At 36.8% G+C, this 18,833-nt stretch overlaps 2 protein-coding genes across 2 annotated transcripts; both read left to right on the top strand.

Moving 5' to 3' along the window:
* The first annotated feature begins 396 nt into the window (after positions 1-396).
* Positions 397-6,902, top strand: herpud1 (homocysteine-inducible, endoplasmic reticulum stress-inducible, ubiquitin-like domain member 1). The gene is made up of 8 exons (XM_081372861.1): positions 397-771; positions 1,383-1,460; positions 2,389-2,472; positions 2,846-2,994; positions 3,105-3,215; positions 4,019-4,384; positions 5,425-5,542; positions 5,650-6,902. Exons 1-8 carry the CDS (start codon positions 616-618, stop codon positions 5,812-5,814), a joined length of 1,227 nt encoding a protein of 408 aa, XP_081228987.1. The 5' UTR covers positions 397-615; the 3' UTR covers positions 5,815-6,902.
* A 2,104-nt stretch (positions 6,903-9,006) lies between these two features.
* cetp (cholesteryl ester transfer protein, plasma) lies at positions 9,007-15,577 on the top strand. Its single transcript, XM_081372127.1, has 16 exons — positions 9,007-9,210; positions 10,330-10,441; positions 10,525-10,656; positions 11,507-11,577; positions 11,684-11,771; positions 11,990-12,059; positions 12,252-12,312; positions 12,430-12,521; positions 12,604-12,783; positions 13,957-14,007; positions 14,214-14,363; positions 14,466-14,533; positions 14,620-14,662; positions 14,742-14,811; positions 14,891-14,976; positions 15,093-15,577. Exons 1-16 carry the CDS (start codon positions 9,081-9,083, stop codon positions 15,168-15,170), a joined length of 1,482 nt encoding a protein of 493 aa, XP_081228253.1. The 5' UTR covers positions 9,007-9,080; the 3' UTR covers positions 15,171-15,577.
* The last annotated feature ends 3,256 nt before the right edge of the window (positions 15,578-18,833 follow it).

Raw genomic sequence — 18,833 nt, forward strand, 5'->3', positions numbered from 1 at the left:
TTTTTATTTTAAAATATCAAAATCAACTCATTTACAACATTGATTTTAAGGGGAGACAGTCATTTTATGTTTAAACTATAGCTACTTTTCAAATTAAGTTTTATGTTTTAAATTTTATGTTGATAACAGTTAATCTCTAAAAATATAAATCTAAAAAACATGGATTTGAGCCTCAACGCCCTTGGGGCGTCAAAGTGTCCCATATTCGTGAACAGGCATGCTCATATATCTGTAAAAGTGTACTAAAATAATAAGAAGCTTTCATAGTAGCCATCTGATGCAATCACAACATTTACAGGAAACACCGTGAAAACAAATTCTGAAGGCTGTTTCTCAGTGCGCATGCGCAGTGCGTGGGGCTTCAGGACAGGCTCCACGTCTGAACGCGAGCTCGTCCCAGCCAATCACAGGCGGCCACAGTGTGTTTGGGAAACTACACGCAAATACTTCATGGCTTATGAGCAGCACGAAACTTCTTGAATCAGGAACCTCTACCTTTCCTTACCGTGTATTGTCCTTTTGACTAATCGAGTGAAGTCTTCGAAAATTACTGTAGATATTTTATGCGAACATTAATATAGTTCTAACGTTAATTGGTTAAATTGCGAAGGAAAAATGGAAAGTTCTAAGGTCTCGGATAAAGAGACCCTCTCGCTGGTTATTAAAACGCCAAATCAGTTTCACGGCGATCAGCTGATCGAGGGAGTGCGCGTGGACTGGACCGTAAAAGACCTCAAATGTCACCTCTCCGAGGTTTATCCCAACAACCCGGTAGGTTTGGATTGGTTTCTTATTCTATGGGTGTCGGGTTACATCTAGCGAGTCGTAAGCATTCCTCAACATACAACACCCAGCTAGCATGGCTGAGCAATGCAGGAAATATCTTCATGTCAATAAATCATTAGCACTCTATAAACAAAAGATGAATTTCCACCCCATTGGTCTCTGCTTTTATAGTGTTAGTAAATTCATAATAATTTATCACATTATTCCTCCACTGTGTAGTTATTTTGCATTATACGGAAGCAACTACTAGGTAACGTTACGTTACATGTGAAATTTGTTGTATGTTTTTACTTCTCACAATCATTTCAACCATTAGATTCATATCATTGTGCAAAAACAGACGGTTACACTTTATTTTAAGGTAACGTTGTTACATTGTACTCACTTAAATAAGTATTTAGTAATATTAATTAAATACATGTTCTTACTATAGAGTTAGGGTTTGGTTTTGGGTTAGCTACTTGTAATTATGCATAATTTACTGTTATTACTATAGTAAGTACATGTGGTAACGTGTAACTACGTCACCTTGAAATAAAGTGTTACAAAACGGACTTTCTAGGTACTATCTGACGTTTGGACTCATTTTCTTTTAGGCTGAGAAAGACCAGAGACTCATTTACTCAGGCAAGCTGCTTCAGGACAACCTGCTTATGAGAGATGTTTTCTCAAAGGTGAGGGACTTTACCATCTTTGAGGTGCTTTTTGTGTTTATTTCAGGGTTGACAAGTGACTGCAACAGACATGTACACATGGGTTGCCATGCATGAGGCTTACACTTGTTTACTTTCTACAGTATCTTATCTTTACCTGCTTCCAACTATGAAAAAAAAAAATGAATTCCAGCTATTTCTTTGTTAATATTTAATATTTACATTAAAAAAATATGATTTTCAAACTTTATTATCATTTAAAATGATAAAATTGTATGTATTATTTATATTTTTTGTTTATTATATATTTAAATGATACAAATTTTAACGAATTATTTGCAGGCTATTTTTATAAAATACTTATTACCAGTTGGAGCATCCAGAAAAATCTATCAAAAATAATCATAAGTATTATTTTTTTGGCATTTATGGTTGAATTTACAGTATAAATAAAGCATGGCCATGTCCCTGAAACAAAATTCAGGGTTACAGAAAAGATTCAGTGTATAAATTTAGCTATCCTGAAAGGTAGGGGTGTTGGCAAAACACTGATAGTTTTGTCATTGTTTATGTCAAAGCAACAAAGACAAAAAAATTATAATAACGGGAGGAACCACAGACACCTCTTGTACTGTATCCTCAGCCTGATCCTCTTACCATGTGCTCAAGTGTGTCTAATTTAAAAGCACTTAGCAGCCTCTCAAGCGAGTTGTGAATTTGAAAAAAGGACATAACATGGTGAAAGCCTGTCTCCTGATCGATGTCATGCCATCAAGAGCGTGACACGGAGATCAAAAACAATGTGAAAGTCTCATGGTTTATCCAATCTCTCAAAGCTTTCTCTTTCACAAAATGATAGTTCCTTTGGTGTATGCCTTTGCCACCTCAAAAAGCATGTTACCTCTTGTTTCTGTCAAAAGAACTGAAAAAACAACAACTTCTTCTGCAGGTTCCTACAGATACCAAGCCCACGCTTCACCTGGTGTGTGCTGTGAGGCCCCAACCTGCTGCCCAGCTAGGAGCAAGACCCAAAGTATGTTATTCCCATCTACTGTTTATATTAGGCTTTCGCCATGTGGTAAGATCTAGTGCTACATGTAAAAACAGACATTCGGTTTATTTATAAGTTTCATGTCCTGAATTTAGCTCCAAGGCAATAAATTTGATCACCTTACATTATGGTTCAGATGTGGCGGTTTTCTGTCTCTCAGGGTAATGCTGTGCTTGTTCAGTTGGGTGGAGATATCACCACACCGCTGCTTACTTCCTGTTCCTTTCTGCATCCTTGTTTGCATAAACCAAATCCTGTAGCAAATTTCACATGAAATTGCATAGTGTCTCATGCATCTGTTCTGGTTTTCCTGTTTAATAATCAAGTGTGTTTCTCTTTCAAATCTTTGGTGTAGGTGACATCAACACAGCAGCAGAGTTCCCAGCACTCCCCACTAACCGCTACCCAGAGCTCAGAGTCTCCAGGACCGTCCGTGACCTCCACGGATGGCCTTAGACAGCGAGGTCATGCCGCCTGGCCTGGCACTAGTGCTGACACATCTACGTGAGTTCTTGTCTTTTGTCAAATTGAGATTCAGTGCTGTAAGTGTTAAAGGTGAATGAATGTTAATGTGTAAGTTGAGTTCAACATTAATGTTTGTCCTTCATTCACAGGCCTGTAACAGCAGCGATGACCCACCCAGCCTTCCCCACGTACTCCCTTTACAGTCCACAACAGCTTCTGTGGTTGCAGCAAATGTATGCCCGCCAATACTACATGCAATAGTAAGTACACCCTATATAGACATTACATTTTTGGGCTGCACTTTTTCCTTCCTTATCTAAATTGCGATTGTAAAATGAGAAAAAAAAAAAAAAAAGCTCCAGGTTTGCATGTTTTTAGACCTTCACTATTTGGCCAATTTTTTTATTATCATCAAAGTGCCTCTGTATGCTTTTTCGAATATTACATTTCATGCAATGTGTAATATAGCTGTTTGTGAACGATCAAAGTGCACAAAGTGTCTCCTAAAAGAAAGAATCGATTCTGAACGACTGAAACGAGTCTTCAACAATTCCAGTCTCACCTCCTGTTACATCCCCACGTAACAATGTAACAAAGTTACATAATGCCAGCCTATAGTCTTCATTTGCTGCCCGTGAACAACGTGTTGTCAACATGTCGAGAAGACGCTGTTTCAGCGCTGTGAATCCACTTTGCATGCAGTTCAAAAGGATAAGGACTCACACTGGAATTGGTACGGTGTCAATTCCGATGTCATTGTGCTTCCGGAGCTAAAATTCATATATGGTGATAAGCTGTAGACCAATCACAACAGACTGGGAGCCGTCTGACCATTTAGAGCAGAGTACGCTCGCAGAAAAGAGGGGTTTAGAAAGACTGAATCTTTGAACAAACTGTTTTCAGAGTCTTTGAGAAATGTGATGCATATTTTAGGAGACCTCCAAAACAAAATTAGGAGCCTTTAAAATTGCATAATAGGGGCACTTTAAATGTATTATTACTATTAAATAAAAATATTAGCAAGATTGTACAACCTGTGAATGAAACGTCTGTGTTGTTTCAGTCACGCTGCCATGACAGCTGCCGCCTCCGCTCCGATGGCCGTCCCTGCCGCTGCTACCTCACTGCCCGTCGGCCCTCATCAAGCCGCTGTACCTGCAGCTTTACCCAATCAAGGTCCCATCAACAACCTGCCAGCCAATCAGAACGCCCCAGGTCCTGCGTTCATCAACCCAGAGGGAGCAAATCAGAATCTGAGAATGAATGCCCAGGGTGGCCCTGTGATGGAAGACGAGGAGGACATAAACCGCGACTGGCTGGACTGGGTGTACACCGCATCCCGATTGGGTGTCTTCCTGAGCATTGTGTACTACTACTCCAGCATGAGCCGCTTCTTCCTGGTCATGAGCAGCCTGGTTATTATGTACCTGTAAGTTTAAACTGAACACCAAACATCTATTTTGTAAATTTGTAAACATTCAGAAACATGTGCTTTGTGTTTTCAAGTCATTTGTTCTGGGATTGGACTACACTGGTCACACTGTATGTTTTTAATTCACTAAAGAATCAGTTCATAAGAGTCATTTGTTTGGGAGTTGGACTTTTCTAAAAATAATGAGTTGAAGTTCGCGCTGTATGTTTATGATTCGCTAAAAAGAACAGGTTCATGCAGGTTATATGTTTAGGGAATTGGACTACACTGGTCACACTGATTGTTTTTGTTTCACTAAAAATAACCAGTTCATAAGAACCATTTGTTAGGGGAATTGGCATACACTGCTTGTGCTGTATGTTTTTGATTCACAAAAATGAAACGCCTCATAAGAATCATTAATTCAGAAATCATTCAGTTCGGTAGCACTGTATGTTTTGTGTTGCTGCGCCCCTGAATTATAGAGCAGGTATCTCTGTTTGAGTGTTTTAGTATGTTGAATTGTCCACGTCAGTGGAAAAATGCAAGTGTGAGATCCGTTAATAAACACAGATACACACTCAGTTAGATAACTTCAGGCTTTGAGTGTACAAACTATCACACATGCATTCCTGAGCAGTATGAAAGGAATGAGTAGCTTATGCAAGCAAAAATTAGCAGATAGCACTTTCTGATCCCTGATAGATAGATAAAAACATCTTCCTGTACATGACTGCTGATTGGTTGGTGGCATTCTGGGACTTATTTTGTTGAGCTCCAGCTGTTATAACTGATAACAATTAACTTCTGATACTTTATCTCTGCAAACGTGGCAGTTTGACTGATCTGCTTGATCTGAGGGTGTTCAATGTTATGGCCTTATCTTGACCCACCTCACCGTACAAACAGTTTGGGCGTCCTCTCGTGATTTAGTAATGTATGAATGAGCACAGTTGAGGTGCTAATGGCTGACTATTTAATTTTAATGGAAATGGAGCTCATGGAGGCCTGATTTCCTTTTTTGAAGCTATTCTTAAGGTTCTTTTTCTCTCTTTCAGACACACCGCAGGCTGGTTTCCTTTTAGACGGAGACCCCAAGCCAGGCCTCACAATCAGCCAGCACCAGAGGTCATACAGAACCAGCAGAACCAAAATGAGCTCAGACATCCAGAACCAGTGAGTCATAGTTTCTGTTTAAGAAAGAAAATAAGAACTAATTATACTTGGATAAGTGGTGTGCGTAGGCATGTGTGTGATTTAATCATTCTCATTTTGTCCTGAAGGTGCCGCCCCCTGCTGAAGTGGAGGATGCCGAAGTTGTTGAACCCGCCATGATAGCAGTGCCTGTTACCCCAGTTAGACGACCCCTCCTATGGACGGCATGGGTGTTTTTCAAAGCCTTTTTCGCTTCTTTGATACCTGAGGCTCCACAGGGCATTGCAAACTGAATTGGAAGCAGTCGGACTGAAACGACAAAACTGGACCCTAGAGACCCTTGGCTTGACCATTTGGACATTATACACGAAGGCTACAAGTACTAGAAATAGTAGCACTTTCCAGTCCTTTGCCTATGTGAACATTGGTTGCACATTCTGTATAAACATGGACATGGAGTTGTAAATATTGCTGGACAGTTTTTGCTTAGCACTTTAGATAACCACACCGACTGGAATCAATGGTATCAGTCTCCTGGCCTGATCCTCTTATATAGGCTCCTGTCACCAGGGCTTCATTCTCTTGAAGTGCTCTACGATGAGTGATCCAAGGATTAAACTCATGGGATTATCTTATTAAGGTTCTAGTATAATGGACAACGAAGGCCATACATTAATTTTGCATGAATTGATGGAGGGTGCTTGGAAGAATGCATTTGTGGCACTTTGAAGCTAATGGTGTTTATGCAAGTTAAATATGCTTACATGTGCTTTTTTTAAATTGTATTCAACCTGTGAAATGAATATTGTTAATATTTATGAAGAAGGTTTGGTTTGCGTTCAAGTAGTTTGAGCAGAATTTGCAATTTAAAGAGCACCAGTGTTTGCTGTTGACTTTGGGATGAAACAAAGGCGAACGAATTTCAATTTCAATGACGTGCAATTTTGCATTTTCTTTACACAAAGGAACTGCACTTTGGTACCTGCAAGAGTGGAGGACAGAAATGAGGACAGGTATGGTTCTGAGAGACTAAATAAGTTTTAATCTGGTATTTATCAACACTGTAGCATTGCTGTCATTTAATTGTATGTATAAAATAGCATTGTTTATTAACATTAATACGATAAGCCTCTTTGTACCAGAAAACGAAAAAAGAAATAAACAACTTTGTTTCAATTTCATATTGCAATTCTTTGAAAAGTGTAATAGAAATGCGAGCTGCATTCTGTTTGTGTAGCATAGGTTTCTCCTATGTTTTTATTTTTTGGCTTTAAAAAAAATAATTTCAGGTTTTACCTTTGGCCACACGCTACCAGTTTATGTACAAGCACTTAAAAAAACTGATTTCAGTCAGACTAATAAATAGTCATACACACTTGTCCAACTGAAATGCTATTATTGAGATTTTTCGCATTACAATTGGCATCTGCATTTTGTGTATTCTAAGCAAGAATGGCAAACATTTTTTATTCTTTAAATATTTGATAGTGTGCTGTTATGTTGTCACACACTGGCTCGACTTGATAATCCCATGATGCTTGACGCAGATGAACGGTAAAATCACATTTAATAAACATCAGGAACCGTACATAAAGACACCAGCACAAAACTTCAACACAAGACAAAGAACTGAGGGATTAAATACACAGTGGCAATGAGGGAACTAAACAGGAAAAGGGAAACTAGGTAAAAACGGAACAGAAAGAACTTCAAACTAAGAGTCCCAAAATACATAGACCAAAATCGTGACACATGTAGCCTATATTGGGACAGACCGATGAATAATGAATAGAATACTTAAAGGGATAGTTCACTTTGAAATTAAATGTTGGTATGTTTTAGCTTACCTCAAGGGCATCCAAGATGTAGGTGTCTTTTTTTCCGCAGTAGTTTCAATTTTGATATTTTTAGGTCAAACCGTTCTTGTCTGTCAGTCTTATAATGCAGGTCTATGGTTACTGTCTCAAAGAGCATGCACAAAGTCCAAATTAAAACAATTCCCCGTCGTCCAAATTAAACAATTCCCCATCGTAAGTACACATTGATGGCCTAAGACACGAAATGAGCGGTTTGTGTGAGAAAACGAACAGTATTTATATCGTTGTTAGCTCTTGAACACAGCCACGTCCAAGTGATCTGAGGGCGCGGGCGGGTATAGATATATACACTAGATGTCGCCTTGGCTACTGCAGTTCATTGGAACGAAACCGTAGCCAAGGCGACAATGGTTTTAATTTGGACTCTGTGCATGCTCTTTGAGACAGTAACCATAGACCTGCATTATATGACTGACAGACAAGAACGGTTTGACCTAAAAATATCAAAATTGAAACTACTGCGGAAAACACTCCACCGTTTTTTGAAATAGGGCTTATTCACTTTCTTTCCTACATTTAGATAGGTGGGCAAATGCATTTTTGTCTCAGTGCATGCATTGTTTTAGTTTGACAGGGTCGGCGGTAGCTTAGCTTAGCATAATGAATGGAATCCTTTGTTGCCAGCTAGCATGTCCTGAGTAAAAGTGATATAAAAAATATAAAAAAAATTACTTCTTGTTGCCTGCGTATTCACAACAAGTACAAATAGTGATGCAGATTAACACTAGGCGGTTTCCTAGGCAGATATTGACTTATATATTAAGGACTATATTAGGAGGAAGCACAGGCGAAGCACTGCTACTTGGGCGTGATATCTCTGCGCCCAAGTAGCAGTGCTTCGCCTGTGCTTCCCCCTGATATAGTCCCAAGTCAATATTTGCATAGGAAATCGCCTAGTGTTAATCTGCATCGCTATTTGTACTTGTTGTGAATACGCAGGCCACAAGAAGTAATTAGGTGTTTTTTATTTTATTTTTTATATCACTTTTACTCAGGACATGCTAGCTGGCAACAAAGGATTCCATTCATTATGCTAAGCTAAGCTAACGCCGACCCTGTCAAACTAAAACAATGCATGCACTGAGACAAAAATGCATTTGCCTACTATCTAAATGCTTAATGCTTTCCTACTATCTAAATGTAGGAAAGAAGGTGAATAAGCCCTATTTAAAAAAACGGTGGAGTGTTCCTTTAACACAGAAACCTATCGTGGCCCGATTTTATGTATGCCTAGCATACTCATCTGCTAAGCATAATAACTTGTTTTGTATGGCTTATTCCTTTCTAAAGCCACTTCCTATGGGGTGTCCTATCTGCACTTTACACCATCGCCTAAGAGCTTGTCCACCCCTATGGACTTTGGCCAACTCTTGCCCACTCTGTCCTATCTCTTATTTGTTTAGAACAGCAGAACGTCCAGAAAAACATTCCTGTGCACGGTTTACTGTCCTCCAATAACCTTGAGAAACATTTGTTAGTCGACCCCAGGGACATTTGCATGTTATCCTCTGTTCTCCAGAAGAGAGGCACTGCAAATCAAACACTGCAGGCCCTGTCCACCCCCTCTTCCTTTGGGCCTACCTCTGAATCTGTCCCTCCTACTCAAATACTTGCTGAAAGAGTAGCCCTAATAACATTAAGAGAGAGAGAGGTTCATCTGTGTCTATTCAGACTTTGTTGAGATGGAGAGGAGTACAGCGTTGTTCCTTTTTCTCGCTCTGGTCAAAATAAGTAGTTGTTGTCTGGATCTTCCCTCGGCCTACAGGTTTACAGGAGCTGTTTGTAGACTTACCTATCCTGCAGCTGCAGTCCGTAAGTATTCCCTCAGTGATTTCTGTATTAGACCTGAGTATTATGTTTTGATATTCATTATTTTGGAGCAGAATTCATTCAAAGCAACCAGAGTGCAAAATAATGGTAATTTAATTAATGCGAGATAGAAACAAGGCCAAGAGTTGTAGTCAATACAAAACTTGAGGTTAAGGTTTATTTTTAAAGGGACAGTGTCAAATAATACAATCTGTGGAGCTGTTTTAACAATGGTCCTGGTCAGTTTTTTTTCCGTGCTATTGCAATGCATAGTTACAGGAGCTTAGTTTCAAAACCGTTATGGAGGTTGAACATTGCTACTTTTCTCATGAACATGCCAAGTTGAGCTATGGCAGAAGTCTATTACACTCAAAATGGCATGAAGGAATTGCAAAAACAGTTTAGGAACTGTTAGTACTAACCAGATAGCAAAAAAAGAGGTTATTTTGTTTCAAAATGATGGTAAAAATAACTTCAAACATTATCAAGACCCCCTTTTTCATGCAGAATAAATGATAGTATCTGTTTTTTAATAGATAGTTAATGTATTAAGCATGAAAGAAGTGTCATGCTGTGTAACATGCTATTTTTAATTTAAAACAGTTGTATAATGTATCATTTAAAGCTATTATTAGAATATTTGTGTAATATGTAAAGATTGTGAAATAGAAGGACAATTCAATAAGAACAGCATAAAAGTCAATACATTATCAAGTAAAATGGAGGAGACATAAAACCTAAAATATTCCCTTATAATTATACATTTTAACTTAAAATATAACTAAACTAAGTTCTAAACTTAAAAACTTGTACAGGGATTCTTAAACTTTTTTTGGCTGCCAAATCACTATTTACTTGAAGTACCCCCTGAAATTTAATCTAATATTTCAATTATTTAACAGCACTGTCACTTGTTCATAGTTTGTTGATTAATGAATAAAATATTCAGATTAACAAATAAAATATTTAATCTTTTTATAGGATGTGTTTTAAATAGTTTGTTTTCATTTGAAAAATAAATCAATTTTAAATGTTTATGATTTAATTAATTATCAACTCATAAACCCCATGCGAGTTTGGGAAACCCTAGAGAATAAATATCTCCCTGCCTTAATTCCTCAGTGAATGAGAAGACCACTGAAGTCATACAGGCCGCTTTTAAGCATGCCAGATATCCCAGCGTAGAGGGAGAGCGATCCATTGGCTTTGGGACGGTGAAATACGGATTCCACAAGTAAGGAACTCCTGCAGTTGCTTACATGTTATGTGGTGACATTCTGTATCTCACGACATTCTTCTTTCCCACATCACCCACAGCTTAGAGATCCATAACCTTTCCATCGGAAAGAGTGAGTTTGAGCTGAAAGAGAATGAAGGAATTGGGATCTCCATTTCAAACGTTTCTGCTGTATTCAAAGGGACCATCAACTATGGATATGGCAGCTGGCTGTGAGTGTTTCTTTTTATTACCACAAATCAGGTCTCTGCAATAGCACAGCTGTGGTTAAACCAGCTGCGCTCTACTCTACATATGATTTTGTAAAACAGTGGGCTTTTGTTTAACCTCTCAACACGCAAAGATCTCCGGCGGCAGATTATTGCTGTTCACATTGCTTCACTGAACAGCGTTCATTAGGGTGTTTTGTCCAAAAGTGCTCCTATCTGGAGAAAGGTCCTCAAGGTTTCTTCCACACTACACTTATATTTCAGTTACAGAATCATAGTTCTGTTTTATTTATAGTTATGCTGTCAAAAATGAAGTAGGCTAATATCTATTTTCAAGGTACTCAGCCTTCAGAAAATTTGAAGACAGACTAAACATCATTTGAGCTGTTTTCTTTTCTTTTTAGTGTTTTATGAAGTTTGCAAAATTTCTAAATAATGTCTAAAATGTCTAAATAAAATTTACAACCATGAACTGTGATTTTTGTTGTTGTTGTAATTTCATAGAAATAAGCATTAAATGGACTTAAAAAAAATCCAAAAATCATAATTCATTAATACTTCTAGCTGTCACTAGATGTAGCTGTCACTCAGTATGAGCTAGCATGTGATGTTAGTTTGTCAATATTGTTGAATTTCATCATTCTTACACTTAAACATAACTAAGTATATATATATATTTTATGTAGGCTATACATTTTTAACATGCAATTTGTGCCTCTATTACTTGAAAGTCACGAGACAAAGTATACCGTATTTGTGGCAAGTACCATTTATTGTTTCTAAGTTTGTCTTTCTTTCTATCACAACAGTAAAATCTATGTAAATTTGCATTGCCATGTTCTTTCTTAAACAGACTCAGCCTGAAACAGTCACTGGATTTTGAAGTTGAGTCGCAAATTGACCTGGTCATCAATCCAAAACTATGTGAGTGAGTCACATTTTGTTTAGACGGCTCTGTTTGGCATTACTTACTTAATCCTGAATTCCCTGTGCTAGTTATTGTCTAAAAAGAGATGTGATTGTGTGTCAGACTGTGGAAAGGGCAGAGTGGCTGCAGACACATCAGACTGTTACCTCACATTTCACAAACTGAAGCTGCTCCTGCAGGGAGACAGAGAGTGAGTTTGACATTTCACATTACTGAGAGACACTAGAAGTGATCAGACCAACGATACAAACAACATTTAGATCTGGGTTTTGATTTATATCTAGGTCAAAGTCTTTGGTTATGAGTAAAGAGCACTTCCTGGAGATCAATTTGACACAATATGTTCCACCCTTAAGCAGCGCTTATTTGCAAGAGCATTTAAATGACTGTCATTTTGACTGTGTGCAGACCTGGATGGCTGAAAAGAATGTTCACAGACATTGTGACTTTCACAGTGAAGTTAGTAGTAAAGTCACAGGTGAGTGTGCCTAGTTTCCTGTTCCATATGATTGTCCAGCTAACTCAGAATTTTAGCTAACGTTCTAGCTAGCAAGGTTCTCAAACAATCATTATTCCAGTAACTAGAACTTTGTTTTCTGTAATCTGGTTATCATTTGTTATCAGGTGCTCAAAACATTAGCACAAAAACATTATTTTTCTTTTCTAACAGATCTGTAAGGAAATAAACAATGTGGCCAACATACTAGCGACCTTCATACAGGAGCAAGCAGGTAAAATTCAGAGCTCTCATATGCCCTTCTTTAATGTAGCAGTCTTGTGTGAGTTTGTGGTTATGTGTTATGTGTATCTGCTCTGTATTGATGTGACATCTCTCTCTGTGTGTGCAGAGCAGTTTATTGGTGATGGGAACATCAGTGTAGACATCTCTGTGACCTCTTCCCCCATCATCAAATCTAATTATATAGAATCATATCATAAGGTCTGAGATTTTATTCTTAAAGATTTTGTTCAAACAAATGCATATCGTATTATGTGATTACTGTTGTTCTTCTGATAAACAGGGCTTGGTTACATTTAATAATGTGACCTCAGACCTCAACACCTCTGTGTTTAACCCCTCCCAACTGACTGAGAACCGCATGCTTTACTTCTGGATCTCCGATGGGCTCCTTGACTCCATAATGAGCGCCGCACACCATGATAGACGATTTATTCGCAATATCTCTGGAACAGAACTCACAGTATGATATCATTCAGTATTATATGTGTTTGGAGCCATTTGTATTATGTATTATGATGTGTGATGTAATACATGCTTTTAAACTCCAGGGGGCGCTTTTGAGCAGATATGTTTTTGCATCTAAATGAAAAACATGAAAAAGGTAAAAGGAAAACCTTGTTCTAGGAAAACGAAGAAAAAAAAGTAAAAGAAAGAAAGAAAGAAAAAAAACTAAGACATATAAGCAAAGACTTTATTTACAGATATAAGTCTGTGTAGTGTGAATGGAATTAAAGGGTTGTTCTTCACCCAAAAATGAAAATTCTGTCATTAATTACTAACCCTGAAGTCGTGGTCTTAAGATATTCGTTCTTCTTTGGAACAAAAATTAAGATATTTTTTATGAAAACTGGGCGCTTTCTGTCCCTCCACTGACAGCCTACCCAACTACCACTTTCAAACCCCAGAAAGTTAGTAGAAAGACATAATTTAAAGTAATCCATGTGACTCCACTGGTCCGACATGCATTCACGCAACAATGTCTTGGGTCAACACACAGCACGAATGCGTCGTGGTGCTCTTGTGAACGCGTGTTGGATTTTAATATTTTGTGAATAAAGTGGTCAATTATTATTTATTCACATGTATATAGTCACATGGATTACTTTAATGATGTCTTACTTCCTTTCTGGTGCTTGAAAGTGGTAGTTGCATAGCTGTCAATGGAAGGACAGAAATTTTCATTTAAAAATTCTTCATTTGTGTTCCGAAGATGAACAAAAAGTCTTACGGGCTTGGAACGACATGAGGGTGAGAAATTAATGACAGAATTTACATTTTTGGATGAGCTAACCCTTTAAGTTACTACCTGTATTAAATACATTTTCATAACACAAATTTGAGTGGAAATAGTGCTTATATGACAGTAGCAAAAAATAGCTAGAGCACACAAACACACACACATACTGTATATATACACATACATACAGTATACAATACATACACATACGTGTGTGTGTTTATATAATTTTATTTAATTTTTAGTTTTAGTTATTTTAGCAAATTAAGTTAAATGATAAATGTTGAAAAAAAAAATATATATATAATTTCGTTAATGTTAATTTTGAGTATGTATTTTTTTTATATGGTTTTAGTTTTAGTTAACTATATTAACCCTGCAATGTCTATTTTACAGGATCTGTTTCAGACGGAGCTGTCCTCAGCCAGGCCTGAATTATTGAGCAAGGTACTAAAGCACTCATTACGAATATTCAAACCGCACAAAGGGGAGGAAATGACTGCCATTTTAGAACGACTCAATGACTCATTTTATACACTGCCATTGGAACATGCAAATAAATGTTTTCCCTCCGAAGCACACCAACCGTCATTTCAAACTAGAGCACCTACGTGTCTGAGCAAGCGTGATGGTGGATTTTACATTCTCTTTAGTGGCTGTCCTCAGAGGGTCCAATGTTAAAGGCGAGGAGTGTGTCAGTTCCACACTTGCAGACCACCACAGAGGGCTCATCTGTCAGAGCTGTGGCTGGAGTCGAGCTCTTGCTGGGTAGTCAAGACGTGCCAGTACTTTATTTTGAGACCGTAAGCTAAAGCACATTAAGGAGATAGATATAGATAACAAAAAATGCTTGTTATTGGGACAGTTTCACTATGTTGGGTTTTCAATGGTTTATGTGCTTACAGGATGTGACAGTTGTTGTAAAAGCCTCGTATGCAAAGAAGAAACTAATTCTGAAGGCCACTGCAGAGCAGTAAGTTATAAAGGAGATAGATTCTACACAATCACATTTTATGTCCCTGATTTAAAGTTTTCTTTTCTGTTTTGTGACGATTGCAGTATCTCTATAGAAAAAGTCTCCACATCAGAAGGAGCCACTGAGGTGAGAATTCATTTATTGATTTATTTATTTCATACATCACCTATTTTATCATCATAAATGCTATATGACCTCCTCAAAGGTGGCAGACAGCTTGAGAGTTTATCTGCAGGAGGCTGTGGAAAAGATGGGAATCCCCAAAGTCATATCATGTAAGTGTGGCCACCATAACCAAGCAATATAAATCATGTGTTTCTATATCTTTGCATCATATTTCATCTCTCCCCTCAGACCTGGAGCCAGACTTAACCGCTTTGATGGATGAACAGGGGCTTTATCTCTTTGACATCATCAATCCTGAAGTTTTACCTCAGGACGTGAGTATATTTCACTAGCAGATAATTATGTATTTTACAGTCGTAATGTATGATATCAAAGAAAAACACTTTGAACGGTAACATTGTTGTCTTATTTTTTAATTGTGAATGCACAGGGGTATGTGGTAGTCCAGATGGATTTTGGTTTTCCACAACATCTGCTGGTGGAATTCCTGAAGAGGACACTGGATTGACAGTCTTGTCTTCTCTTTCATTTTTCTCTTTCTCGCACAAAAAAAAAAAAAAAAAAAAAAAAAAACACTCACAGACATGCACACATGCATTATACACAAAAATATGAATGACTCTTTCTTGCATTTTTGCTTGTTTGTAAAGATGTTTGATGTTTTGTGTAGCTGATTGTTACATCCGCTGCAGTTATTAAGGGGTATAGTAGGGAATAACCCTTAATAACTGTTCATGTTTAAACAAATGGTTTCAACATGAAGGGAGGTGGAAAAGAGTCATTTAGGTTGCACACAAGACACATGTGAACATACAGCACAAAATGCTAACCCACATCACACCGAATTAACGTCGTCTCTTGATCACAATCCCCCATAGAATAGCAACAGACAAACGAACAAAGCATTTTCTCTCGATCCTTGTCAGCGTCTTCATTTAGTATCCTGAGGGTTGTTCCATAAAACAAGATTAGAATACAAGCCAGGCTTATTTTGGTTAGTCAGACATTCTGTTTCATAAAGCTAACTTAAAATAGGTCGATCTCAGTTACTCTGGCAACTTATGCTGGGAAACTAGCCTGGTCCAGGGCAGGCTAACTGTCAGGCTAAGCCTCAGTTATTACACAGATCCTCTAACACTGACCAATAGGAACACAATGACTGACACTCTCTAATACCATTATTTGACTTTATTAACCATTATCTGTCCAAAAATAAATTAAATAATGCTACAATGATAAATGAGACAATATAGACCTACAAACGTGTTAAATTGTATATGAAATGTTTGTTAATACTGTTTTATGTATATATATATATATATATATATATATATATATATATATATATATATAATTTTTTTTTTACATAAACAATTGATAGTATACAATATAATTTAACACGTTTGTAAGTCTATAGTGTCTCATTTATCATTGTAGCCTATATATATATATATATATATATATATACACAATATATATTATGCAGGTTTTATTTTTGTTTTGTCCGCAAGATTTAAGATAGTTTTAAAAATTTATGAATACATTTCTCTCTGGTTTTATTTGGCAGCTATAGTACATTTTTATGGTTATTAGAAGAACATTAGAACATTACAATCTAAAATAAAATAAAAAAAGCTTATTAAAGCAGAAGTTAAAATCACAAAATTTCAAATAAATAATTACAAAAGCACAGACTACATTTTAACTGGTAAGATGAATCTGAGCTTAGTAATTGGCTATATATATATAGGTCCTAAACCCAAAACTATATTTTGTATCTTTATTATATTTGGTTTCTTAAAAAATTCTTCCCTGAATTAGGTCTACTTCTGTTCAATTTTTTATTATTATTTTAACTATAAAATATATGAGTGTAATGAGCTATAAGTTCACTGCAACTGATCCTAAATATAAATTATTATAATCAGAAGATATTTCTGGTGTTATAAAATATCGCATAGCCTATTAATTTTCCAAGCAAAATGTATATATTTGTCAGAATTATTGTGCTCCTATTTGGTGCGCATGCGCGCTGCAGCGCTCGTTCAATGTGAAGTTTAGCAGCAAAATGGAAATATTTGCACGACTTTCTAAGATTTACAGATGGAGAATATTCCTGTGAAATGTAAGTTTTCGAACACCATGTCTCAAAACGCATAAAACAGCACAAAATATACGCTGTTTGATGGTGGATCGATTTGATCTATGATCGACCTCTAGGGCTGCTTAAGAAACGCGTGCACACGCAGTTATCTGGATCAAATTAGTGGGATTGCGTGAACTTGAATTAACTCTTATGAAACCGCTTTAGCGACAATTTATTTGCTAGGTTTATTCAAGTCGGGTTTTGGAGTTTAATCCCCGCTTTTCTTAGCATATTTTATGGAACAACCCTCTGGTGTCCGCTAATTGGAAGACAGCGGAGGCAACGTCATCGGCTCCAAAGATGATTGACAGGGAGCAGCACCAATGGCGCAGAGCTAAGAAAGTGAAAGTAAAAACAAACAGAAAGGGTAGGGGAACAACACAAGCAAACAACACAAAACAGCACCAGCCGTGACACTGATCAATTTTGTACATATGAAAATGTGAATCACAGTAATCTCCTTTTATTACATGTTCTTCAGTAATATGATCTCATGACCTCTATAATGCAACTAAGAGATTGTATTACCATTATTAAACATTTCCTGGTGCTGTCACACATGATTGTGTGTTGCAGGTTTCTGGTTAAACCTGTTCTTCTTCCGAAAGACATGGGCTATTATTTTACCAATTCTTAAAGGGATTGGTCACCCAAAAATTAAACTTCTGTTATCATTTACTCTCATCTTATTTCAAACACTCTTTCCTCAGTGGAACACAAAAGGAGACATTTTGAATAATACGCCAGTTTATAATTTACCCCTTTTCATGCAATTACAATGAGGCCTAATGAGGAACTAGGGCAGTTGTCATGATTTTCTTCTGGGAAACAAAATTAAACATCCAAAATAAATATTTAAGTGTTTATTTTATTACACTTTATCAATGGTGTCTAGATCTTCTTTACAATACATGTCTTCTAAGGTTGTTTTCTTTAAATGAGTTTGTTTCTCAAGCACTGAGTCAGAAATCTCCATTTCAGTAGCACTTACATACACCTAATGTTCAATTTTCCCCCGCTATAAGCAGAGGGGTTTGTTCTTTTATCATTTGCTTAGTTTATATCTAACATTTTATTCCTAAAAACATGGAGTTTCTTCTGGCTTTCGACAGTATTTTCTGATTTATGGAGTGATACCATTGACTCTAATATGAATATCGTGAATTTTAAACCTGGCTTTAACTTGTGTTCAGGAAAGTATGCAAATTAGTGCATATTTAATTAGATAATGCCCCATTGTATATTTAAACATAATTTTTCAGAAACTTTAATACGAAACAACTATGTTAATATGCTGTGATTGGGGAAGTATGGTGATATATAGCCTATTAGTTTGATATATATATAACTTTATTAGTTCAAAAAATTGTACATGAGATTGTACTAACATTATTAAACTTTTCCTGGTGCTGTCACACATGATTGTGTGTTGCAGGTTTCTGGTTAAACCTTTTCTTCCGAAAGACATGAGCTATTATTTTAACAATTCTTAAAGGGATTGGTCATCCAAAAATTCAACTTCTGTTAAACTTCTGTCACTTGTGCTGTCTTGCCTTAAAGGGGAAATGAAGCAGTCAATCAAGTTTACATGATTTACAAGATGGATTTCCACTATAATCAACAAATATATAAGAAACATGACAAATGTAAACATATAAAAGAAAAAAAAGAAAAACCGTTATATCTTTTGCTGCCAGGGCGCTGCCATTGTGTGCAGTATTCTAACGTGTGACGTCACGGGGTTGGTTGGCTTTAATAAACCTGGCTGAATGTATTAATATCACGACGTCAAACTGTCTGTTTAGCTAGTATTTTGTCTAAAGTCTTGGAAAAAATCTTGTTGGATAGGTTAAATGAGTTTATTAATTCTACAGACAATCAGTTTGGATTTAAGGCTGAACATGGTACTGATCTTTGCATCTATGCACTAAAGGAAATTGTAAATAAGTATAGAGATAAAAATTCATCAGTTTTTATGTGTTTCATTGATGCATCTAAAGCTTTTGATCGGGTTAACCATGATAA

This window comes from Scardinius erythrophthalmus, assembly GCF_964197995.2.
Source record: "Scardinius erythrophthalmus genome assembly, chromosome: 8".
In the NCBI taxonomy this organism is placed as follows: domain Eukaryota; kingdom Metazoa; phylum Chordata; class Actinopteri; order Cypriniformes; family Leuciscidae; genus Scardinius; species Scardinius erythrophthalmus.

Excerpts from the sequence above, each read along its gene's own strand:
- cetp (XM_081372127.1), top strand. The coding sequence starts at position 9,081 with ATGGAGAGGAGTACAGCGTTGTTCCTTTTTCTCGCTCTGGTCAAAATA. Across the intron at positions 12,784-13,956 it reads TCTCTGGAACAGAACTCACA|GATCTGTTTCAGACGGAGCT; the intron begins GTATGATATCAT and ends TCTATTTTACAG. Across the intron at positions 14,008-14,213 it reads GGCCTGAATTATTGAGCAAG|TGGCTGTCCTCAGAGGGTCC; the intron begins GTACTAAAGCAC and ends CATTCTCTTTAG.
- herpud1 (XM_081372861.1), top strand. The coding sequence starts at position 616 with ATGGAAAGTTCTAAGGTCTCGGATAAAGAGACCCTCTCGCTGGTTATT. Across the intron at positions 1,461-2,388 it reads TGAGAGATGTTTTCTCAAAG|GTTCCTACAGATACCAAGCC; the intron begins GTGAGGGACTTT and ends CTTCTTCTGCAG. Across the intron at positions 2,473-2,845 it reads AGCTAGGAGCAAGACCCAAA|GTGACATCAACACAGCAGCA; the intron begins GTATGTTATTCC and ends TCTTTGGTGTAG.